This window comes from Malaya genurostris, chromosome 1, assembly GCF_030247185.1.
Source record: "Malaya genurostris strain Urasoe2022 chromosome 1, Malgen_1.1, whole genome shotgun sequence".
In the NCBI taxonomy this organism is placed as follows: Eukaryota; Metazoa; Arthropoda; class Insecta; order Diptera; family Culicidae; genus Malaya; species Malaya genurostris.
Genome location: NC_080570.1, coordinates 134,952,906 through 134,979,404, shown reverse-complemented (window position 1 = coordinate 134,979,404; position 26,499 = coordinate 134,952,906). Strand labels below are relative to the sequence as shown.

The 26,499-nt window shown below is 37.4% G+C and overlaps 1 protein-coding gene across 3 annotated transcripts in view; it reads right to left on the bottom strand.

Annotated features, from left to right (window-relative positions):
- The window catches only part of LOC131425836 (netrin-B), a 203,329-nt gene that overhangs the window by 105,865 nt on the left and 70,965 nt on the right, over positions 1-26,499 (bottom strand). For all 3 annotated transcript variants that reach the window (XM_058588055.1, XM_058588053.1, XM_058588054.1), the window contains one exon: positions 19,249-19,437. In XM_058588055.1, the coding sequence (XP_058444038.1) occupies positions 19,249-19,437 (189 nt within the window). The remainder of the gene's footprint in view (positions 1-19,248; positions 19,438-26,499) is intronic.

Below are 26,499 nucleotides of genomic sequence, written 5' to 3'. Positions count from 1 at the left end.
TTACATACCAATCCGCAAACCTGGCATCAGTGGTTCTGACGCTCATTATTTCGCAATCCTGCGACGATTCCGTCGCATTCTATAGCAGCCCTTACACGTGACAATATTATTGTCAATCCAAAGTATTGTCAATACCGTCAATCCAATTGACTTGGTAACTGGAGTCCGCATTTTTCGAGAAAATCAAGCGTTTGGAGCTTCAAATATTGCAAATGAATATTAAAATATAGAGATAAGAGATTATTGCACATATTTAACAGTTTCTCTCTGGAGAGAAAGTATTGTTGGATTGATGAGCAGTTTTGATTTTTTTGACAATATTTTCGTCAATCCAATGAAGTTCCCATTACACGATCAAAAGTATTGTCAATACTCCTTGTATTGACAATAATATTGACTCGTGTAAGGGCAGCTTATGTCAAGCTGAAAACCACTATACTTTATAGAGAAATTGCTGCCAGCAAGACATACTTGCTGCCTGCAGATTTTTTTCAGATTTCAGACCCTGTCTGCCAGAGATGCCAGGTCTGCAGATTTGTCTGTAAATCTGCAGATTTGGGGTATAGTGCTGCAGACATATTTTGTTGTGCAGACTTTTGCTGACTTTTGAAATTCTCGCAGACTTTTGCAGACTTTCGAAATTATCGCAGACTTTGGTCTATAATTGAAATTTCCGCGACCTTTTTTTTTTTTTTTTCCTCGTCAAGTCAGTTTTGCGTGTCATACTTTATAGAGAAATTGCTGCCAGCAAGACATACTTGCTGACTGCAGATTTTTTTTTCAGATTAACAGACCCTGTCTGCAGACATTTGAAATTTTTACCTGGCATCTCTGCTGTCTGCAGATATTTGAAATTTTTACCTGACATCTCTGATTCTGACATAAAATTGGATCAAAAGCAGCCATTGAGCTGCATCGCATGCTAGTATTGACGACCGGATGATTTGAAACTTATAGCGGCCCTTACACGAGACAATATTATTGTCAATACAAAGAGTATTGACAATACTTTTGATCGTGTAATGGAAACTTCATTGGATTGACGAACATATTGTCAAAAAATCAAAACTGCTCATCAATCCGACAATACTTTCTCTCCAGAGAAGAAACGGTCAAATATGTGCAATGAGCTCTTCTCTCAATGTTTCAATGTTCAGTTGCAATATTTGAAGCTTCAAACGCTTGATTTGCTCGAAAAATGCGGACTCAAGTTACCAAGTCAATTGGATTGACGGTATTGACAATACTTTGGATTGACAATAATATTGTCACGTGTAAGGGCCGCTTATTGAGAACTTGATGCAGAAATCAGTGCTTGATCGCTTGTCTGTATCTCCTCCTCATAGCAATGTACATTGACAAGTAATTGGGTTTATTTCTAAATATTACCGAGTTAGTGGACATAAACGATATGTAGAACTCTAAAAATTGAACGCTCTCCAGTGCAAATGATGAATAACTTCGCACAATTATAAACCAAACCAAAAGATGTCATTTAACGACCGGATCGCACGGGTAAACTGCAATTATTTCAGATGCAATTGATACGCTGTTTCCCATCGAGAACTTTTGCCAAACCGCAAAATACTCGAGCTCGAGAAGTTGAGTCAATAAAGCTGATGAGCAGATAATTTCACACTTAATACCGATGAATTATGACTGGCTGCCGCTACTGTGTCCGTCTATGATTGAGATCAAGCGAGAGGCAAACTGTGACTGCAACTGCACTTTGCAAAATTTATGATTCATCTCCATTAGGACCAATTGAAATAAATCACGGGAGAAGACGCTCGATCCTCGGCTCAGTGTCTCTGTTCTACTGCGGTCGTAAAACTTTGCGGTTTATTATTATCCGTTTAGCGGAACAGCGCATTGGGTGAGATATAATTAGAGAATACGATATATTCTAGTAATGGGCCGCAACTGAAGTCGGACGATCCGTTCCGTGTTCCGTAAATTGCGCAAACGGTGGACAACGGAACCGCACCGAGAAAATTCAATCAACCTCAAAGTCACCAGCACGCATCGGTGTCGATTCCTGTGGGGAGCCTTCTAGGCTCTTTGAATTTTCTCTCTGCTACCTACAATCGCTGGCATACACTTTTACGACTACGACGACTACACGCCCATCAAATTTGACCTTTTCAACGCACCGGCGCTGCTTCGCAGTCCCAGAGCAAAGCTGAAATTTCATCAACCGCAATGAGCTTGCAAATATCAAATGATCAACCACAACCTCCATAAAACGATACATGGCGAATTCCTCCCCAGATGAACTGATCCGCTCCGTTTGCCGGCGACCGGATTGGTGGTATAGGAACGAGGATATCCGCTGGGGATTTAAGAAAGTGATAAGCAGCGAGGCTTCCCGTCCCGCGCGACGGGGACTTACCGACAGTGAGGGATTCAGTTTGATGGCTGTCTGGTAGAATTCATTCCCCGCACAGTGTTGTATTTTTGCTCTTTTGGTAAGCAGAAACCGGAGGGGGGTGCATGTCTTCTTGTTTGCATGAGTCACTTGCATCCTTCCCGGGTGACGGATGGTGCTTTTCTGGCAAGTGTACAGAAGATGATTAATAATTTATTACAGGTATTTTTCAACTTTTTTTTTGTTTTATTCCCTCCGGTGGAACTATATCCGTGCTTATTCAGTTCCTACTTTTGGAGGTGCGATTTACGTACCATTCTGAGCCGAGACGATGAGTTGGAAGAAATAATGTTGAACGGGATCCGCTCATGCTACGAGTATAAACCGAATGAAAGCGAAAATCCTTTCCGGGACAAGGGTTTTCCATTTCCCGTTTGATGTTGTACACATTTGGAAGGATAGCGGATGCATTTGGGAAGTGTTTCAAGTTCTTGAATTCATTGAACAGGATTGAAAAATTGGGGAGAAAATTTGTATCAGTTTAAGATGCTGTTGTTAGAATTTGTACTGCTTTGTAAATTTATCCTCAACAAGATAGTTTTTCCAAAAAGTTTATTGATAGAAGAAAGTAAACTAATTGGTCGATAACTTGATGTTTCTGGTGGGTTTTTATCAGTTTTAAGATAGGAATTACTTTAGTGTTTTTCCATCTTTTAGGATAGTAAGCTATTGCAAAACCACTTGTTGAAAATTTAGACCAAGAGTCTCAAGGCAAAATCGGGAAGATTTTTCTTAAGAATATCAAAGATTCCATCATTACCAGGAGCCGTCATGTTTTTAATTTTCCCAATAATTGACTTGATTTCATCAAAATTTGTCTCAGTAATGTCATTAATCGTGGATATCTCGACTTGTAAAGACTGTCACAGAAAGTATGGACGCAACCAAAAACCGCTGCCATTTCGCAATGGTTCAGAATCTGCGCCCTGTTGTACACACTTCTCTAACCACTTGTGCAGTTGTTTATTCGTTTTCATTACTTTGTTTCGAAATGCGTGGACTTTTAGCAGAACAACGTCAAAAATTTGTGTACAAATGGTGCACAGAACCCGGACCGTCACTGAGAAAAATATCAAAAATGGAAGGAGTAAGTGGAAAAATCGTGCGAAATGCAATCAGGAAGTTCGGTGAGGATAACACCTTTGAGGATAAACCGAAAACGGGTCGAAAAAAAGGTCCTGCTAACACTACTGAAGGCGTTCGAGCAAAAGAAAGAGGTTTCAGTTCGGGATGTGGCCAAAAAAGTGGGCACTTCGAAGTCGAATGCTCTTCGTACTAAAGAACGTTTGAATCTTCGAACCTATAAGAAGCAGAAACAACCAAAACGTAGTCCGAAACAAGAAGCATCAATCAGGCCAAGGGTTCGAAAGCTGTACAATACGATTCTTGCTGTAAATTTGAACTGCATAATCATGAACGAAGAAACCTACGTGAAACTCGATTACAAATCCTTGCCGGGACCACAATATTATACGGTGCGAGAAGGGCAAGTGTTAAACCAGTCTGAGATATCGATTGAAGTCGAAAAATTTGGTGAGAAAGTTATGGTCTGGCAAGCAATTTGTAGCTGCGGTAAGATTTCGAAACCCTTCATCACCACTGCTTCAATGAACAGCGAAATATACATCAAGGAATGTTTACAAAAACGACTTCTACCCATGATTCGAAGCCACAAGGATCCTGTTGTCTTCTGGCCAGATCTTGCTTCTTCCCACTACTCGAAATCAAAGGTAGAATGGTACACTACCAAAAATGTCACTTTCGTCCCAACAGACATGAATCCACCAAATTGCCCACAACTTCGACCAATTGAGGAATTTTGGGCATTAACGAAGGCATATCTTAGGAAACATGTCTCGGCAGCCGAAACCATTCAACAGTTCGAGAAAGATTGGAAAAAAAGTGTCAAAACTTGTCGTTAAGAAGCCTGTACGGAATTTAATGAAGAACGTTTGCAAGAAGGTGCGCCAGCTAGTCTACAATGGCTAAGTAGCAAATGTTGAGAATAGTATTCTGTTGTTGTAGTCTAATATTATCAGTATATCGAATAAAATTTGAATATCTAACACTTGTGAATTATTTACAGCGAAATCAAAGTGCGTCCATACTTTCTGGGACAGTCTTTATTAATGGCAGCAACATCATTCTTTCACTATTTCATCAAAAATATGATCAGGAATTTAGGATAATATTTTTTTTTTTTTTTCATAAATACGTTTATTTCTTAAGGCAGTTTACATAAGTTTTTCTTCGCCGTAGCATCACTTTTACATAATATTCTTATCCTAATTTAATTCTAACATAGTCACAACGTTTTAAATTTATTACAACATATTCTCTTATAGCTTAAATATCATCTTAGGTAACTCGTCATTAATTATGAAATCTACTCGGAAATATTATTTGAACCAAACGATTAACTTCTATAAATTATAAAATAAGCTGTTATTTTCAGACATTTTGTTGATAATTTCATAAACTGTTTCGAGTTTGTTTGTATCATTACATAATTTTTATTCTAATTTAGCTATTGGTTGAACTCATGGACGCAGCTGGGATCAGAACTAAGTCTTGAAAGGGGCCTTTATTAAATTGAAACTCCAGTTTTCTTTATGAAATGATAAATAAGTTTCATGTATGAAAGGTCACGACAAGCAAGAATGTCTCGAACTGGGATATTGGATAGTCTACCTTGGGTACGCAAAGAATTTATTAGTTGAGATCTGACATCACGATACTCCACGCATGTCCAAACGACATGATCAATATCTCGATAACCTTCGCCACAAGCACAATGATTAGTCTCGGAGAGCCCAATTCGAAGGAGATGTGCATCTAACGTGTAGTGATTGGACATGAGTCTAGACATCACACGAATGAAATCTCTACTCACATCCAGTCCCCTGAACCATGCCTTTGTCGATATTTTCGGAATAATTGAGTGCATCCACCGACCCAGATCATCTTTATCCCAAGAAGCTTGCCAGCTGGCAAGTGTTCTTTGGCGAGACGAGCTATAGAATTCGTTGAAAGCAATTGGTCTCTCATAAATTTCACCCTCAATAGCACCACGTTTGGCTAAAATATCGGCTCTTTCATTGCCAGGAATGGAGCAATGAGCCGGGACCCAGACTATAGTGATTAGATAATTATTGTTCAATATGTCGTTCAGGCACTGTTTTATTTTGCCCAGGAAAAACGGTTCAGTCTTGCCAGTCATGTTTGAGCGAATGACTTCAATTGCACTCAGACTATCTGTGAAGAGGAAATAATGGTTTGGAATTAATGTGACGATTACACTCAAACTATATTGAACTGCTGCTAGCTCTGCTATATAAACAGATGCAGGTTCTTGAAGCCTAAATGAGGCCGAAACATTATTGTTGAACATACCAAACCCTGTCGCTTCTTCAATTCGCGATCCGTCCGTGTAAAACATTTTCTCAGAGTCAATATGCCTGAACTTACTTGAAAATATTTTTGGGATTTTCGTCGAACGTAGATGATCCGGGATTCCACGCACTTCGCGCTGCATGGATGTATCGAAAAATAAAGTTGAGTCAGGGACATTTAGGAGGCTGACACGGATAGGAATATATCTTGAAGGGTTGATTTCCTGTGACATATGGTTAAAATATACTGTCATGAATTTTGTTTGAGATCGAAGCTCGACTAGTCGTTCGAAATTATTAATTACCATGGGATTCAGCACCTCACATCTTATTAGCAGGCGTGATGAAAGCTCCCAAAATCGATCTTTTAATGGAAGACTCCCGCCAGAACTTCAAGACTCATTGTATGTGTCGAATGCATGCACCCTAAAGCAATTCGCAAACAACGATACTGAATTCGCTCCAGTTTGATAATATGAGAGTTTGCAGCGGAACGAAAGCAAACGCATCCATATTCCATCACTGAAAGTATCGTTGTCTGATACAATTTTATTAGATCTTCCGGATGAGCACCCCACCAAGATCCTGTTATTGTTCGAAGAAAATTTACTCTTTGTTGGCATTTTGTTATCAGAAACCTAATGTGTCCTCCCCACGTGCATTTGGAATCGAACCACACCCCGAGGTATTTAAAAGTTAAAACCTGTTGGATCATTCTTCCCATCATATGGAGCTGAAGCTGCGCGGGATCATGCTTTCTTGAAAAGACGACTAACTCTGTTTTCTCCGCAGAGAATTCGATACCAAGATGAACAGCCCAATCGGACAAGTTATCTAAGGTATCTTGCAATGGTTTATGCAGATCAATAGCTTTGGGTCCAGTAACTGAAACCACGCCATCATCTGCCAATTGTCTTAGTGTACATGGGGTTACTAGACAGCTGTCAATGTCATTTACGTAAAAATTATAGAGGAGCGGACTGAGGCATGAGCCTTGCGGGAGACCCATGTAACTATTTCTGAGTGTTGCCAAATCGCCATGTGAAAAATGCATGTGTTTCTCTGACAAAAGGTTGTGCAAATAATTATTTATAACCGCTGGGAGTCCATTTTGGTGAAGCTTGTCTGAAAGAACATCAATGGAAACTGAATCAAATGCTCCTTTAATGTCTAAAAATACAGATGCCATTTGTTGCTTTTGAGCGAAGGCAATTTGGATGTCAGACGAAAGTAATGCAAGGCAATCATTCGTCCCTTTATTTCTACGGAAGCCAAACTGAGTATCTGACAACAAACCGTTCGTCTCGACCCAAGTGTCGAGACGTCGTAGAATAATTTTTTCGAACAATTTTCTGATGCAGGACAACATCGCAATGGGTCTATATGAGTTGTGATTGGAAGCTGGTTTCCCCGGCTTTTGAATGGCGATAACTTTCACTTGTCTCCAGTCAGGTGGAACAATATTTTGCTCAAGAAACTTGTTGAACAATTCCAACAAACGTCTTTTTGCGAGGTCGGGCAGATTCTTCACCAAGTTGAATTTAATTCTGTCCAACCCAGGGGCGTTATTGTTACAAGACAAGAGTGCTATAGAAAATTCCATCATTGAAAATGGGTTATTAATAAAACCATTATTTGGAGGAGATTCCCGTATAATGCTCTGCGTAGGAACAGAATCTGGGCAAACTTTCCTAGCAAAGTCAAATATCCATCGGTTCGAGTATTCATCACTCTCATTGCCCACGTTACGATTCCTCATTCGTCTGGCCGTATTCCAAAGAGTGCTCATTGAGGTTTCTCTTGACAAACCTTCGACAAAATGTCTCCAATAGCTACATTTTTTGGCTCGAAGTATGCTCTTGTACTTGGTTTCTAAAACCATAAGTTTTTCAAAATTCTGAGGAGTTCCTCCTCCCCGTTTTAGAAACGTCTTGCAAGCATTTTGTTTTGCGAGTTTAGCCTCTGAGCACTCTTTGTCCCACCAGGGGTTGGGAGGCCTTCTGTTAGTCGTTGGCCCAGGAAAGCGTTTAGTTTGGGATTGTTCTGCGGCCTCCAGAATCGAACAAACGAGGAAGTCATATTCTTCAAGTGGAGGGAGCTCTTCCATTGAATTCAAAATACTAGAGATTCTACTTTGGTATTTAATCCAGTCGATATTTTTTGTCAAATCATATGGAATACTAGCTGAATTAGCAATACATTTGTTACAGCTAATTGAGATGATGATTGGTAAATGATCGCTACCGTGTAAATCAGGCAATATTTTCCAGGTGCAATCTAGTCGAATTGATGTTGAGCAAAGAGATAGATCTAATGCACTTGGGCGTGCAGGAGGTCTTGGGATCCGTGTCATGCTACCCATATTTAATACCGTCATGCTAAAATTGTCACAAATGTTTTGTATTAAAGATGATCTGCTATCATTGTAAACGGAACCCCACATCATGCCGTGCGAATTTAAATCCCCCAGAATCAATCGTGGAGCAGGAAGGGCTTCAACCATTTCATTAAGCTGTCGCTGTCCAACTTGTGCTTTTGGAGGAATATAAACCGAAGCTATGCAAATATCTTTGCCTTTAATGTTTATTTGGCAAGCAACAACTTCTATACTAGAAGTTGAAGGGATGTTTAATCTATAAAAGGAACAGCATTTCTTAATTCCCAAAAGCACTCCACCATACGGAGAGTCTCTATCGAGACGTATAATGTTAAAATCATTAAAATTTAAAGCTATGTTTGAAGTAAGCCATGTTTCGCATAAAGCAAATACATCACATTTTTGACTATGCAATAAAATTTTAAATGAATCAAGTTTTGGCATGATGCTTCGACAATTCCACTGCAGGACAGTGATTGTATCATTTGCGGCGGGTGATAAATTATCCATCAAAAGATACAAAACCTGAGACAATTGGCCATTGAGCTGATAACTGCTTCAAAAAATTTCTAGCTATTGGAAGGAATGCCATTATGAGGGTCTTTAAGGGTTCAGATATATTGAATGCTGAGAAAATCCATTCAACAATTCCCAAATGTTCAGTAATCCTGTTGGTGGCTGTGAAATGGAGCCCACAGGATTATTACCTTTTTCTGTGCTAGATCCTGGATTGGTTTGTGAATTTGACAAACCAGGAGGCACAGTCTTTGGTTTTGACTTTTTTTGTTTAACACGGGGATCTTTTTAGGATAATATTTTGAACAGTGTGAGATAATCACAAACAACTCAAAAATTAACTGAGTTTTCTGAAAATTCGAAAACAACGCGGAAAACTAGTTACTTTCGCTTGGGTTTTTCGCGCAAAGAACGGCGATTTTGAGGTAGTCAGGCACATATCTTCAACTAAACGTTATAAAAGGGAAACCGTGGTCGAAAATCGATCGGGGCGAGCAGACGCATTCAAACAGCGGCTTCGGAGAGCGCACCTTCTCAGGTCGTAGTTCTCATTTGTCTTCCGGTCGTCAAGGCGAGAAGACGCATTAAATCAGTTTCGCATCATTTGGCACTGCGAGTGGATGTGTCGGTTTGTACGCAAAGCTAATTTCAATTCAAGCAAGAACGATTGCGTCAGCTGCTGATCGTTTGCATTGGAGAGAAAGAAAACGAGAAACGAAAAGTGGACAACATTATATAACATCAGCCGTTCTAATAGCTCTAAATGTTATCTGAAGAACTGTAAAGATTTCTTCTTTGCAAATCGAAGGTAAGAATCATCAGTTTAGTGAGAACTCAAAATAATAAAATGCTTCGTGCACTTTTCGCTGAATCCTGTACAGCATCTTGATAGTTTCTTTCAATGAAATATACAAATTCGAAATGAGATAATCGACGTCAAAAACCGTTTAAAATTTTGGTAGTGAATAGGGGGAAAGTTTCACAATTCACACAATCGATCAACTATCAATTCGAATTCGAAAGTGTAAAGAAATCGTGTCAGTTTTATTCGTATCCACGACATCCAGTTATGTCTCTGACCAGTGCTGTAAAACTTCATTCAATTCAATTGAAACTGAATGTGGAACACATTGACGATCTCGCGAATGCAGTGAACTTCACTCTCTGACACACACAATGTTTGCTGACGGCCCGAACGGGCAGCATTCAGTCATCAATCGTTTCTCTTCAATCGAGGCTCAGTTTAACCACCGTCAGTTGATCTCTTGAAGTAACAAAATATCTCTTTCAATAGTGTGAGAGCGGCCTTCAAATGAGGTTCATGTAAACATTCCAATTGGTTCAGGATAATAGATGAAAGACAAACCAGATTGCTGAAATATCTATCACAGAATACACATAAATTAATTGTTTCCTCCTTCAGTTTTCATTTTTAATACTTTACTCCATTTATAATTCTATTCGTTCGAATTTGCTTACTACCAAGAGCGAAGGCATTGAAGCAGGTAGACTACTTAGCACTCGAAACTGAGCAAGCAAAACTTCAAATGACTAAATACGATTATTCAACTGACGATGAATTCCGGGAGCTTCACTTGAAAATGGCAGCAAAAGTTAAATGAATTAGTAGGGATATGCTGACGGTCAGCGGCCATAAATTTCGTTTTCATCTTATATTATTCGATTGAAAATGAAATTTTACCGCACTGTCTCTGACATTACACAGCCGCACTTTTTGTAAATCCCCGATTGTAGTAGGATCGCGAAAACGTTGATATTGTCTTCGACGAACATCAAACGAATGAGCAGTTGAAGATTGTCATCGATGATAGGAGAATTGAAACTTTGGCAACTGAAAGACTCCTAGCTTCATTTATGTAATGATTCTCACATGATCTATTACTGTATCGATGTTAGCGGAAATTGTTTAAACAATTTCTTGATTCGCATGATTTTCAGTGCGTGATCTGTATTCAATCTAATCAGCTCTATGATAGTTAAATATTGAACTTTCCAAATAAGCTATGGTTTTCTTTGGAAACTCTGAATATTACAGGAAGATGATCTGAGTCAGCATGAGTAATCAGTTCACTACAAATCTGACGACGATTTGTTAGAACCAGATCGATTGTATAGGGGTTTCTCACGGAACAGGAGCAAGTTGGATTACTGGGAAAAAAAACTGTAAAATAATCAACAGAGAGTTGATTATGAAGTATTTTTCCATTACGATTATTTTGCCCACATTCCACTGGACAAGTTTTGTATTTAAGTTCCCTATTTAGAAAAATTCCGATAGATATCTTGTGAGTTTTTTCAAATCGCCTTTAAAGAAGTTTATTTGTTCATCGATTTTTATTTGCCGTTGGACAAACATGGTAACTCCAACACTCATTCCAGTAAACCTGTCAAATCGGCGAACCACATAATGTGGGTTGTTTTTCAATTTTTTGAGAAAATTATAAAAATCAACTTTATTCGATTTTTAAGATCGATCTTTCCGATTTAAAATGCGAAATATGTTTTTACAATAAATACGTGTCAGGTTAAATATTTTGCTATGTTAAAAACAAACCTTACTGATAATTTAAAATAATATACACTACGGTCTTTTTTATGCGGTTTTTATGCGAATTTTCAGAGTTATGCGGTACGTAAACTCGCATAAAAAAGACTTCAGTGTGCTTCCTAAACATAGCTTAAGCACCTTAATAATCATCTAAACTCAGACAAAAAATCATTCGTTTCAACTGGTTTTCACAAATTTCACGTTCTTTCTACAAAGTATTTGCGGTTTGATAGTTAATTGTCCTGATTAAATACCGAAGTTCGGCAATTGTGAGTTGATTATATACTGCATACTGTGTTTTTTCCGTACTCTTATATTTTTCAAAATTATTCAGAGCAACAGTCGATGACAACTCCCAGAATTTATGTAAAACAAATTGATTTATGCTTATTTGCTGAAATATTATCGAACGGCGAAAATGTTAAATATTCTAGAAGAAATTTAATGAGTTGAATTAAATGTCGTTTTCGATTGAAGCTAACTGAAAGTAATGTCATTATTGCTTGAGTTTTTGCACTGAGCAATTTAATTTGAACTGCTCTGCACTGACGAGTCGAAGACGAAACGTTAAAAATAGGATCAAACAGTTTGAGCAGCAGTTAAGGTGGGAACGACACGACCCACTTGAGCAATTCCAGAAATATGTAGCGGGTCATCAAATTTCACATAGTCCGATTAAAAATTCGCACACGTTTTGTTCCAGGCATGGAGAAACCAATCGGACTCAAGATTGATATCTTCACACATGTTGATTGAAATATATAATGTGTTAGATTAGATTCAGAATATTTTCCCTTCATTAGTAAACCTTTTTGTTGGTGGCTCTGAAATTAAATCTTGTACACTATTTCTGTGGTCGTCTAATTCGAAAGTTACTTCAATGTAATTTTCTAATTTTTTTCAAACATCACTGTCGTTGATATTAGTTTGTGTTTAGCTGCAACACCTGCCTATTCACTGCCTTCTTGAAGTACCAACATCAAAATCTCGTTCACGGAATGCGGCCCAACAGCCTCATAACTGTCATCGGAATAATTGTCCTATAATTTCCGATAATAAATCGAACGCATTCTACAATTACTGAATTAGTCATGATGCCGCAACTATTCCACGTCTAACCAACTGAAGTCGGTCGAACCACAGCGTAGTCTTCGCTTCGGGGCAAACCGTTTGGGACTCCACACCTTGCTCAATTATGTCGTCATCGTCGTTGCAGCTCCATGTTCACTTGTTGGCGCAATCCCCGTGTGAGGTGCGAGGTTCGGGGGAAAACTGTCTTACCAGCCCTACAGTCAAGTTCAAAGGAGCGCAAAGAGGCTAATTATTCTAGTCAATAAATCAGTCGGTTATTTCCCAAACCTGTGTAATTATTACCAGCGCAACTTTTTTCATCTCTAATTGCCGGACGACGAAAAATAACGACTTGAAGCGCGAAACTCACCAGAACCGATTGAGTGTGTGTGGAATGGTCGGTACGATAGGTTGGTGCCCGTTGTATCTTGGGGCAGTTAGATTTATAGTCGAAAAGAGATACGTCTGTCAACAAATGCGGTAAAACTGCCGAGTGTCTCTAATGCCACAATGCCAAGGAAATAGTTTTCAAGCCAATACACACGAATCGTGTTTTACGCGGGTCGTGCAACAAACCGTTTTGTTTCAAATAAAATTTGAGAGATTACTCCGCTGTATTTTGAGGAACACCGGCAAAATTCACTGAATTTTATGAAGATTTAGCAAAATACGGATTTTATACAGATTTTGAAGATAGTCGGTTTTTTCACCAGTATAAGTAAAACGATAGAAAGTGTTTCCTGTTTTATCATATGATTATAGAGGAACGTGATTAATCGGTTCGATAATCGGAGCGATTCCGGCTGACAAATTTCACTGGGTTAAATCATTAAAAACTTGCGTAATTTGGGCTCATTAACAGTTGAACTTTCAGAACGCACCCAAAGTTTGAAATACCCGATCGAAACAGAATTACTACTAAACGGAATTCGAGGAGTAAGCAACGACCAAAACCGTCGGCCGTGCCATAGAATTGAAACGGATGACATCATGGTGGCACGCTGTGATTGGCTAGTTTAAACATAGGTCGATTCAAACCAATTTTTCAATGGTATGCTATTAAATTACTGAAACGATGTTGCCATACATGTTAAAGTTGAATGTTTCCGAATCGATTGGAAGCTAAATTATAATAATCTATCAACAAATGACTGAGTTATTATCGTTCAAAATTATAACAGAAAAACGTTACACTGCTTTTTTTTTTTGGAATTAATTATTGACACCCGGCTCCGTATAGTGAAGAGTAAGGCATTTTTAATTCCAAAAAAAATTGTGCATAAGCTCTTATAACCATAAGAATGAAACAGTTCTCAGATCGGTCAGGCCATCTCTAAGAAATCAAAATGACTGAGAAAGCTATTTCCAGTATTTCCGAAACCGAAATCCGAGAACCGGTATAATCGAAGGCGGTAAACAAATAAACAACTAAACGAATAAACAAATAAACAAATAAACAAATAAACAAATAAACAAATAAACAAATAAACAAATAAACAAATAAACAAATAAACAAATAAACAAATAAACAAATAAACAAATAAACAAATAAACAAATAAACAAATAAACAAATAAACAAATAAACAAATAAACAAATAAACAAATAAACAAATAAACAAATAAACAAATAAACAAATAAACAAATAAACAAATAAACAAATAAACAAATAAACAAATAAACAAATAAACAAATAAACAAATAAACAAATAAACAAATAAACAAATAAACAAATAAACAAATAAACAAATAAACAAATAAACAAATAAACAAATAAACAAATAAACAAATAAACAAATAAACAAATAAACAAATAAACAAATAAACAAATAAACAAATAAACAAATAAACAAATAAACAAATAAACAAATAAACAAATAAACAAATAAACAAATAAACAAATAAACAAATAAACAAATAAACAAATAAACAAATAAACAAATAAACAAATAAACAAATAAACAAATAAACAAATAAACAAATAAACAAATAAACAAATAAACAAATAAACAAATAAACAAATAAACAAATAAACAAATAAACAAATAAACAAATAAACAAATAAACAAATAAACAAATAAACAAATAAACAAATAAACAAATAAACAAATAAACAAATAAACAAATAAACAAATAAACAAATAAACAAATAAACAAATAAACAAATAAACAAATAAACAAATAAACAAATAAACAAATAAACAAATAAACAAATAATCAAATAAACAAATAAACAAATAAACAAATAAACAAATAAACAAATAAACAAATAAACAAATAAACAAATAAACAAATAAACAAATAAACAAATAAACAAATAAACAAATAAACAAATAAACAAATAAACAAATAAACAAATTAACAAATAAACAAATAAACAAATAAACAAATAAACAAATAAACAAATAAACAAATAAACAAATAAACAAATAAACAAATAAACAAATAAACAAATAAACAAATAAACAAATAAACAAATAAACAAATAAACAAATAAACAAATAAACAAATAAACAAATGAACAAATAAACAAATAAACAAATAAACAAATAAACAAATTAACAAATAAACAAATAAACAAATAAACAAATAAACAAATAAACAAATAAACAAATAAACAAATAAACAAATAAACAAATAAACAAATAAACAAATAAACAAATAAACAAATAAACAAATAAACAAATAAACAAATAAACAAATAAACAAATAAACAAATAAACAAATAAACAAATAAACAAATAAACAAATAAACAAATAAACAAATAAACAAATAAACAAATAAACAAATAAACAAATAAACAAATAAACAAATAAACAAATAAACAAATAAACAAATAAACAAATAAACAAATAAACAAATAAACAAATAAACAAATAAACAAATAAACAAATAAACAAATAAACAAATAAACAAATAAACAAATAAACAAATAAACAAATAAACAAATAAACAAATAAACAAATAAACAAATAAACAAATAAACAAATAAACAAATAAACAAATAAACAAATAAACAAATAAACAAATAAACAAATAAACAAATAAACAAATAAACAAATAAACAAATAAACAAATAAACAAATAAACAAATAAACAAATAAACAAATAAACAAATAAACAAATAAACAAATAAACAAATAAACAAATAAACAAATAAACAAATAAACAAATAAACAAATAAACAAATAAACAAATAAACAAATAAACAAATAAACAAATAAACAAATAGACATATGTCGATAAGTTAAGTCCGCATCCGAGCGAATAGCGCTGCGGTACGTTCCGCGCGTGCGGGTCATTATTGAAAAATTCACTACTTCGAAAGTATTAATCTGTCCACTCTGAAACTTTGCCAAGATTGAGTTAAGCCCCTAAGGCTTCTTTGTTCAGCTAAAAAAAAATTAGACCCAGGTTTGAAATTTGTTTATTCGTTTATTAATTTTTTTCATGAAACTAACTTTAAAAGTTGGTTTATGGAATCGCTTATTCGAAAGCTAAGCAAAAGACGTAGATTTCATGTCTTGGGCGAATTTTTGTGTCTTTATTAGATTTTACAGTGTAGGCTGTTGAAAAAGGCTCTCTTTTTAAAACGCGAAATTTCAAAAAATCATATCTCGAAAATTCCACGTACCATATTGAAATAAAAAAATAGGTGTCGAATATTTTCGAGTTTTCTACCGACAGTAGATGAAACAAATTTTTTTTTGGGTGGCTGATTTTGTGTGGAACGCCCCATATATATTTTAGTATATATTCATTTTCTGGAGTTGCTCCTTGGGTCACGGTAAAATGCATTTGTAGTCCGGTAGCATATACACTAGGGTGGGACAAGATTGTATGGGAAAAAGATGAAAAGGTTTATTTTCTCGCTCCATCAAACTTTTCGTTTTCCTTTTGGGTCCGATAAGCACCATGCAAAATTTTAGCTCGATCGGAAAAACTATATTTTCGCGCCCGAGGTATGAAGTTTGTATGGGATTTAGTATGAAGAAATTCACTTTAAACAAAAAAATCGGCTGGAGATCAACCTATGAACTCTAAAAATCAGTGCAGGTGATATTTTCGTTGGAAATTTAACGAGGAAGAAAACTTTAGAAGACCGCAAAACAATCCGATATTTGTAGAAAAAGTTATTAAAGGAAAACCGTCACAAGGTCCAAACAATGGCTTATTCCTTAATATATCTAGCACCACTGCTGCTAGTGAAAGTAATATGATGTGACTTCCTTTTAATGTTCTATAACGGTTGATCCGAGTTGTTTGATGTCTTCACGATAGTTATTCAGCAGAGTATAAAGATTATTTTTAAGTGACAAAACATGCTCCAAAGCTTACTGTGAAGACATAAAAAGTCATGTAAATTGTGTTTTTGTTTTTATAAAATAGTACCATTTATATCTAAACTATAAGAAATAGAGAGTTTATATATTCGGCAAAGTTCTTGGATTTGAGTTTATCTAAAATATTGTAGAAGATTCCAGGAACCTATTTCTTCAAATTAAAAACTTAGACTTTTTTGTGTCTTTACAGTGAGTTTTGGAACATGGCTTGTCACATAAAAATAATCCTCATACTTAGCTGAGAAACTTTTGAGAAGGCATCAAGCAACTCAAATCAACCGTTATAGCATAATAAAAGAAAGCACAATCTTATTACCACATACTTAAATTGGATTACCGATCTCAGCTGTTCAAATCTCGGTAGGTGATTTTATCGGTAAAATTCACGTTTTATCACTGCGGTACCTTGAGGTACTGCTGTCAACAAATATTCATTTGTGCTGATAAATCAGTAGAATGGAAATATTCGGTAGTTCGGCTGTTCAAAACTCGTCAAAACAGGCAAGAATTACCGAACGAAATCAAGTGTGCACCACTAGCAGCAGTGGTGCTAGATATATTAAGGAGTGAGCCATTGTTCGGATCTTGAGTCGGTTTTTCTTTAATTTTTCTACTTCTAATTTTCTACAAATGTCGGATTGTTTTGCTGTCTTCTAAAGTTTTCCTGTTCGATAAATTTCCTACGAAAATAACACATGCACTGATTTTTAGAGTTCATAGGTTGATTTCCAGTCGATTTTTTTTTGTTAAAAGTGAATTTCTCCATACTAAATCCCATATCCCATACAAACTTTAAACCGCGGGCGCGAAAATATAGTTTCTCCGATCGAGCTAAACTTTTGCAAGATGCTTATGGGACCCAAAAGGAACACGAAAAGTTTGGTGGAGTTGATATCAATATTTTGTCCCACCTTAATATACACTCTTCTCTGTAAATAAATCTGTACATATTCTGCTATCTGCGCTATGTAAGCGAATGTCGGTAATACATTTTACTTCTGTTTTACCGACAACTATTATATTTGTTCGTGCGTAGAGTATCGTGACGCCAGGTCGAAGCTACTGGAATCCCTTAGGGCCCGAGGTAGACCGCCTGAGGTTCCGGTTCGGGATGTGTTGGCGAGTCGGGATAGTTCATACATGCTTCTCATATACCAATTCCTTAAACACATTCATATTCAAGTGTAATCTATTATATCTTGCAGAGAAAGTTCCTCCCATTCCTTGACGATATTTTAACTATGGCTAAGAATAATCTCCAACTGCAGGTTCGACACTAACATCCGCCCGATTCTATCGACCCCTCGTCCTGTCCACCATCTTCATTGGAACTAACTAGATCTTTTTGTTGTCACTAACTCTTCTGATCTCCCTTTCCCCGTCTCTTCACCATCTCGTTGTCAACTAATTAGATCTCTGTCGTTTTCTAGGCATTTCGTTCCCATATCCCCTTTTTACCCCGTTTTTCTACAATATTTACTAGTCTATGTCTCTTTTATTGTCTTCCGTAACATAACAATCAACCCCAATGGAAGACCGCTTCAATCGATGACCAGCATGCGGGCCACCCGCCGGGTCTTCGTAGCCTGGGGGTGTTTTCCGCGGACCCATACGGACCAAAGGATGCGGCCAGCATAAATATTTACCAACGTCATCTGGAAGACACACGCTATATTCAGTTCATCAACCACTGCGGATTGCCAGCTGTAGGCTGGATTCTCGAGAATAGACAATTTCAACACCAATATTACAGTTTTATGTTAGTCGTTAACTAAAATTAGAAAAAGCCGGCATCTTAGAGCATAAGCAGTGTGCCTGAAAAATTATATTATATTGTTGAATAAAAAAAAATATTATATTTGTAAACAGAGCTAAATTTAGACTAGCTTTAAGTTGAAGAATTTTTCTTCTTTTTTCAACCCATTTTGCATTGATTTAATATAGCAATTCAATTCCTATGCAGCGTTATCGATAATGTTTGATTGCAATAAAATATATCATTATATGCCAATATAAAGCATGACAAAAAGCTGTTGTAAGATAATGCTTCATTATATTTTGAATGCAAATTCAATGCACGCTACTTCAAAGCATGTTAAATTAATGTGCTTCTACATTTACGATGTTATACTAAAATTGTAAATGTGCAGTGATATAATGCATATGGTTACTTGGGTCCCAAACACCGGGGCCGGCTATGTACTGAATGGAAACGGGAAAAACGCATCAAGTGTCACTGATTGGCCTTCACAATCGTATGATACAAATCCTATCGAAAACATCCGCGCCTACATCAAGCAGAAGTTCCGTGGAAAGCATGTTTGCGCTTTGAAGCAACTCTCCAGAAAAATTCGGCTCATTGGAAGGCGCTTCCCTTCGAATGCGTCGCACATTTACTGGAAAGTATGCCTCGGAGATATCAAGCTATGGTTGATGCTGGTGATGAGTGGACTGACTGTTAAACAGAAAGTGCATTTTCTCAGAATGTATTTTATGTATGTACAGGATAAAAACTATTACTGAATCGGGTGAAAATGAATCAATCTACTTACGTTTGCAAACCTTCCTGTGGGTGATCGGTTTCGTTGCATCCCGATAGTATCCCTCGCGGCAATAGTGACAGTGCCTTCCGGTGGTCGCGTGCCGACAGTTCAGACACACACCGCCCGAAATCCTACCGGACATCTTGAACAGTTCCATGTTGAAACGGCAGCGTCGGGCATGTCCATTGCAGTTGCATACTGAAATAAAAAACATCAAAACAGAAACAGAAATCAGGATAATGAATACATCGAGGGCGATAAAATCCGGCGGGGGGAAATGAAGGAAATTGGACGCCTCCAAACGCAGCTCAACCCGGGCGGATGTTTGCTTGCGAATGTGCAACGCGGTGGCGCCCCGAGGTAGCAGATCACTCTGTGGCTTTGCGAAAATATGTTATTTCCTGTCTTGTTTTTTTTTCGGCAATATTATTACATTTTGAGTTTTGGCGGTATTTTTACTCTGGCATCAAAAACAATGCGGCCGGCGGAGGAAGTTGAGACTACGAATGCGACAGATGAGAGAGAGAGAAAGGGAGAGGAACAAAAAACAAACAGAAGAAAGATTGCGTTACCTATTTAATCTTTAATTTCCGGCTGAGAGACGAAATCTCTGTGGGCTGCCCTTTGTGCGGAAGAGGCTGAAAACAAAGACCGGATCTGGGAGTCAAGGGTGATGTGAATTATTCATAAGCAGAAATGTGCTTAGGGTCACATCGTCGATTGCCGCTAGAGAGCTTACTGGGAAACCGAAACCTGTTTGGTAAACGACGGATGGTGTGTTTTATTATATTTTGAAAGCTTACTCTTAGTGTCTACGTTTAACACTCGGATCTTATGAAATATAAACGCACGGCTTGACAGAATCGCAGCAACTTTCGCAGCATTTGCGGGGGTCGGTCGCAGCGAGCGAGCGAGCGGCACTCCGATGGCATTCTACGCATTACGAGGAGTCATCATGCGGATACATGCGGTACACATGCTGAACACGGAACGGATGGTGGCAATGCCGGAGCATAGCTTAGTGCTTCAGAGTCTTGACTAATTGGCGTACACTCGGCATTGAATGTGTTGTGATATTTTATGTATTAACACCACTCGTTATTACTAACGACGCACATATTTTGCTTGCTCGAAATGTTTCGCAGGCAGGCAGACAGGCAGCCCTGACAAGAGTCATTTCGGAACGCCTGAGCGGAAACCGCCCTCCCCGGGATTAGGGAGGCGGAAATGTTTCGGTCGTTCAACGACTCACCGCCCGCCTGATTAAACGAATGGAAGCAGTTTCTCGTTCTCGTTTGATAATAATGCTTTGGTTGAATGATTTAGAGTCCGCTGCCGTCTCGGTGCCGGGAAGGATAAAAATGAATCAATAGTTTAATTCTATATCGGATCCCGCTATAAATTTCGGTTATCCTTTCTAAAACGAACGCAGATTTAAGCTGAAATTCATCACAGTAATTATTTCATTAAGAATGGGCGATTCTCTTAATCTACGCTAGGGGCGCGCGATGGGGGAACGGAATGGATTCGAATTTTAAGCATCCTCCCGGAAGATTTATTGACTGAATCTTCTCGGTAGCAGTCTTCGAAAATCAATTGTTTACCAGTTGGATAGCCGGCCATAGACACGATAAAACGAACAAACGGATGGCTCGTTTAATCAATTTAATAGTGTGTTTAATTAAGTTAATGAACACACCCAGCATTTGTGTCTTGGATCTCCGTTTAAGGTTGAAGCGGAGGAGGAGGAGGATGCTAAGGAATTAAATCTATTATGAGAATGTTCTGATTAATATATGTACGTCAGCGGTGGTTCAGTGTGCCATTATCGTGAAGAAACTCTGCAAGTGTAAGAATCCTCATAGACATTGATGTGGTGACCAGTCAACGATATTATTTCCTACCGTCACCGGTGCACCGCCTCGTACGCCGTACTGTTTGTAGTAGGTAGTACTTCCTACTCTCAACTCGAAGCAATCTGCGAGGCAATAATGATAATTCAATTGTATTAACCACCACTTCATCGTACCATCAGCATTCGAACCCACAGCCTTCAGATAGATATCTTCACGATGCCACGTACACGTACCTACCGGTGGATGCCGGCTGCTACATCGTATCTCGTTAGTGCTCCGGGAACCGCTCCGAGTACGTTCCGAAAGCTAGAATTAAATTGCTTCGTAACTTACTTAGCCCGACGCCATCAGCCGGCTTCTAACGTTTGCGAGTGGTAGGCATTCTTTTCGATTCCCATCGGTTTTCGTTCGGTGCGGTAAAAGCATCAGACAAGCCAGCAGGTGTTAGAGTTTTCTGCACTTTCCCATATTTAAGACGGTACGCCACCAGGTGTCTGATGGGGGGGGGGGGGGGGGGTTGCGGTTCTCCATACCATCCATACCTCAACCTTAGTCTGATCTTAGAAGCTTCGAAAGTCTTTTCGAACATGCGAAAGTGATACTTAAGGTTCTAGCCACAGGTTGTGGCTTCCTAGCGGCACGTGGGTACAATGAATATATCGTCTGGAACAGTCGGGACCTGTGTCGGAAGGTAGGTGTGCTACCTGCTGGAATTACTCGTTGCTTGTCGGTGTCTATGGGAAATGTTCGATCCAAAGACAGTCAGATGTTACTTTTATTATTTGAGCAGGAGATTTTTTGGGGTTTTTATGGTTTGCTTCCAATTTGAAGGGTTTTCCTCAAATATCGTTTAGAATCCAACGTCTAGTGAGGTGAGCATTTCAATTACATTTTGTAATAGCTAGTGATTCGCAATTGTGCTCCAAGGGGAAAATCCTTAAATTCGAGTCATCACATTTTTTTGTTTCGCTGATTGCTATACCTATACACCGAAACCTCCATTCTCGAACTAAACGGGGGTTTGTAAAAAGAGGTAGTTCGTAAAAAAATTTTACGTTATTTGATATTTACTTCGTAAAAAAAGTTTTGTGTAATGAATGTGGAAACCGCCCATCATGCGACTATTTTCGAAACGGATGTGAAGAGTAAGTGCAAGAAAATGAAGTTTGCACTCGTTTCAAAATCCAAGATGGCAGCTTTCGGTTTATTGATATTGCTTAAAACCCTACGCCATCTTGAATTGCAGAACCACTTCAAAAATCGTTTTCCGACATCTACTCATCAATCCCGTTCTGAAAATACCCACATTTTCCGACATCTTCTCATCAATCCCGTCCCGAAAATACCCACAGTGTAAGGGTTTTAAAGAAATATAAAAAAACTGGAAGTCGCCATCTTGAATTTCAGAACCACATCAAACATCGTTTTCCGACATTTACTCATCAATTCCGTTCTGAAATTACTCACATTGTAAGGGTTTTCAAGGAGTATTAAGAAACCGGAAGCCGCCATCTTGAATTTCAGAACCACCTCAAACATCGTTTTCCGACATCTACTCATCAATCCTGTTCTGAAATTACTCACATTGCAAAGGTTTTCAAGGAATATCAAGAAACCGGAAGTCGCCATCTTGAATTTCTGAACCACCTCAAACATCGTTTTCCGACATTTACTCATCAATCCCGTTCCGAAAATACCCACATTGTAAGGGTTTTAAAGGAATATCAAGAAACCGGAAGTCGCCATCTTGAATTTCAGAACCACCTCAAACATCGTATTCCGACATTTACTCATCAATCCCGTTCTGAAAATACCCACATTTTCGACATCTACTCATCCATCCCGTTACGAAAATACCCACATTGTAAGGGTTTTAAAGAAATATAAAAAAAAACGGAAGTCGCCATCTTGAATTTCAGAACCAAATCAAACATCGTTTTCCGACATTTACTCATCAATTCCGTTCTGAAATTACTCACATTGTAAGGGTTTTCAAGTAGGAGTATCAAGAAACCGGAAGTAGCCAGCTTGAATTTCAGGACCACCTCAAACATCGTTTTCCGACATTTACTCATCAATCCGAAATTCAAGAAACCGGAAGTAGCCATCTTGAATTTCAGAACCAAATCAAACATCGTATTCCGACATTTACTCATCAATCCCGTTCTGAAATTACTCACATTGTAAGGGTTTTAAAGGAATATCAAGGAACCGGAAGTCGCCATCTTGAATTTCATAACCACCTCAAACATCGTTTTCCGACATTTACTCATCAATTCCGTTCTGAAATTACTCACATTGTAAGGGTTTTAAAGGAATATCAAGGAACCGGAAGTAGCCATCTTGAATTTCAGAACCAAATCAAACATCGTATTCCGACATTTACTCATCAATCCCGTTCTGAAATTACTCACATTGTAAGGGTTTTAAAGGAATATCAAGAAACCGGAAGTCGCCATCTTGAATTTCATAACCACCTCAAACATCGTTTTCCGACATTTACTCATCAATTCCGTTCTGAAATTACTCACATTGTAAGGGTTTTAAAGGAATATCAAGGAACCGGAAGTCGCCATCTTGAATTTCAGAACCACCTCAAACATCGTATTCCGACATTTACTCATCAATCCCGTTCCGAAAATACCCACATTGTAAGGGTTTTAAAGGAATATCAAGAAACCGGAAGTCGCCATCTTGAATTTCAGAACCACCTCAAACAACGTTTTCCGACATCTACTCATCAAACCCGTTCCGAAAATACACACATTGTAAGGGTTTTCAAGGAATATCAAGAAACCGGAAGTCGCCATCTTGAATTTCAGTACCACATCAAACATCATTTTCTGACATTTACTCATCAATTCCGTTCTGAAATTACTCACATTGTAAGGGTTTTAAAGGAATATCAAGAAACCGGAAGTCGCCATCTTGAATTTCAGTACCACATCAAACATCATTTTCTGACATTTACTCATCAATCCCGTTCCGAAAATACCCACATTGTAAGGGTTTTAAAGGAATATCAAGAAACCGGAAGTCGCCATCTTGAATTTCAGAACCACCTCAAACATCGTATTCCGACATTTACTCATCAATCCCGTTCCGAAAATACCCACATTGTAAGGGTTTTAAAGGAATATCAAGAAACCGGAAGTCGCCATCTTGAATTTCAGAACCACCTCAAACATCGTTTTCCGACATCTACTCATCAATCCTGTTCTGAAATTACTCACATTGCAAGGGTTTTCAAGGAATATCAAGAAACCGGAAGTCGCCATCTTGAATTTCTGAACCACCTCAAACATCGTTTTCCGACATCTACTCATCAATCCCGTTCTGAAAATACCCACATTTTCGACATCTACTCATCCATCCCGTTACGAAAATACCCACATTGTAAGGGTTTTAAAGAAATATAAAAAAAAAACGGAAGTCGCCATCTTGAATGTCAGAACCAAATCAAACATCGTTTTCCGACATTTACTCATCAATTCCGTTCTGAAATTACTCACATTGTAAGGGTTTTCAAGTAGGAGTATCAAGAAACCGGAAGTAGCCAGCTTGAATTTCAGGACCACCTCAAATTTCGTTGTCCGACATTTACTCATCAATCCGAAATTCAAGAAACCGGAAGTAGCCATCTTGAATTTCAGAACCAAATCAAACATCGTATTCCGACATTTACTCATCAATCCCGTTCTGAAATTACTCACATTGTAAGGGTTTTAAAGGAATATCAAGGAACCGGAAGTCGCCATCTTGAATTTCATAACCACCTCAAACATCGTTTTCCGACATTTACTCATCAATTCCGTTCTGAAATTACTCACATTGTAAGGGTTTTAAAGGAATATCAAGGAACCGGAAGTCGCCATCTTGAATTTCAGAACCACCTCAAACATCGTATTCCGACATTTACTCATCAATCCCGTTCCGAAAATACCCACATTGTAAGGGTTTTAAAGGAATATCAAGAAACCGGAAGTCGCCATCTTGAATTTCAGAACCACCTCAAACATCGTATTCCGACATTTACTCATCAATCCCGTTCCGAAAATACCCACATTGTAAGGGTTTTAAAGGAATATCAAGAAACCGGAAGTCGCCATCTTGAATTTCAGAACCACCTCAAACAACGTTTTCCGACATCTACTCATCAAACCCGTTCCGAAAATACACACATTGTAAGGGTTTTAAAGGAATATCAAGGAACCGGAAGTCGCCATCTTGAATTTCAGAACCACCTCAAACATCGTATTCCGACATTTACTCATCAATCCCGTTCCGAAAATACCCACATTGTAAGGGTTTTAAAGGAATATCAAGGAACCGGAAGCCGCCATCTTGAATTTCATAACCACCTCAAACATTATTTTCCGGAATCTAGTGTTTCAACCCGTTCCAAAAAAATATTGCAGTAGTTTCCATGGAATATAAATGAGTCGGAAATCGCTTTCGATGTATGCCAAAACCTCTTTTTAGGAAGTAGGTTCGTAAAAAAAGTTTACGTTATTTGAGATTTGGTTCGTAAAAAGAGTTACGTAAAAAGAGGTAACGTAAAAAAGTGTTCGTAAACGAAGGTGTGGGTGTACAGAAAAAAGGACGGATCACGGTAATGTCACAAACTGAAGGACGTGAATACGGAGAAAAACTATAATCGTTCGTATTAGTTGATTGTGTAAATGTCGCAGCTTTTACTGCTTCGTTTACAGATTGACTTGTACTTTCTATCACGCAATTGAATAACGCGGAACAAATGAGAGTAAAAAATAGCAACATGCAGGATTTTGCTGTCGATTATTTTATTCCGGATTTGCATATTTTAGTGAAAGCAACTATCAATATGCTGTACGGGTTAAATTCCTGGCAAAAAAGGGCCACATTGTGGAACTTTCTACGATATTAAACACTGTTCGGAGCATTTTTTTCGAACGTGAATCAGTCAACTGCTGGCTTTATGCGCACTCGTTTGGTGCGAATTTTGCACTGTGAAAAGTGCACAAAGCTAATCAAATTATTCTAGATTTCCATTAAACTGATGGTTTCATCTCCGATTTGCAAAGAAGCGATCCTTATAGTTCTTTGGATAACATTTGGAGCCATTACAAGGGTTGATTTTGCATAATGTTCCCTATCGTTTTTCACTTTTCGTTGTATTTTGCTCCAATGCAATCGACCAGCAGCCGGATGACGGTATCGAACTAGGGGAATTGACTCTACAATTATCCCGCAATTGATTCAATATTGAACTGAATACTTGATACTGGAACTGGAACTGAGCTCTGGACCTGTGCCAACCGGAATAATGCACTTACTTTACTTCCTGTTCAGTCAACTGCAAATATGTCGTGTGTTAACCTTTTATGCCTTCCAGGTACTAGAAAGGCGCCATGAGTTTTTCTCT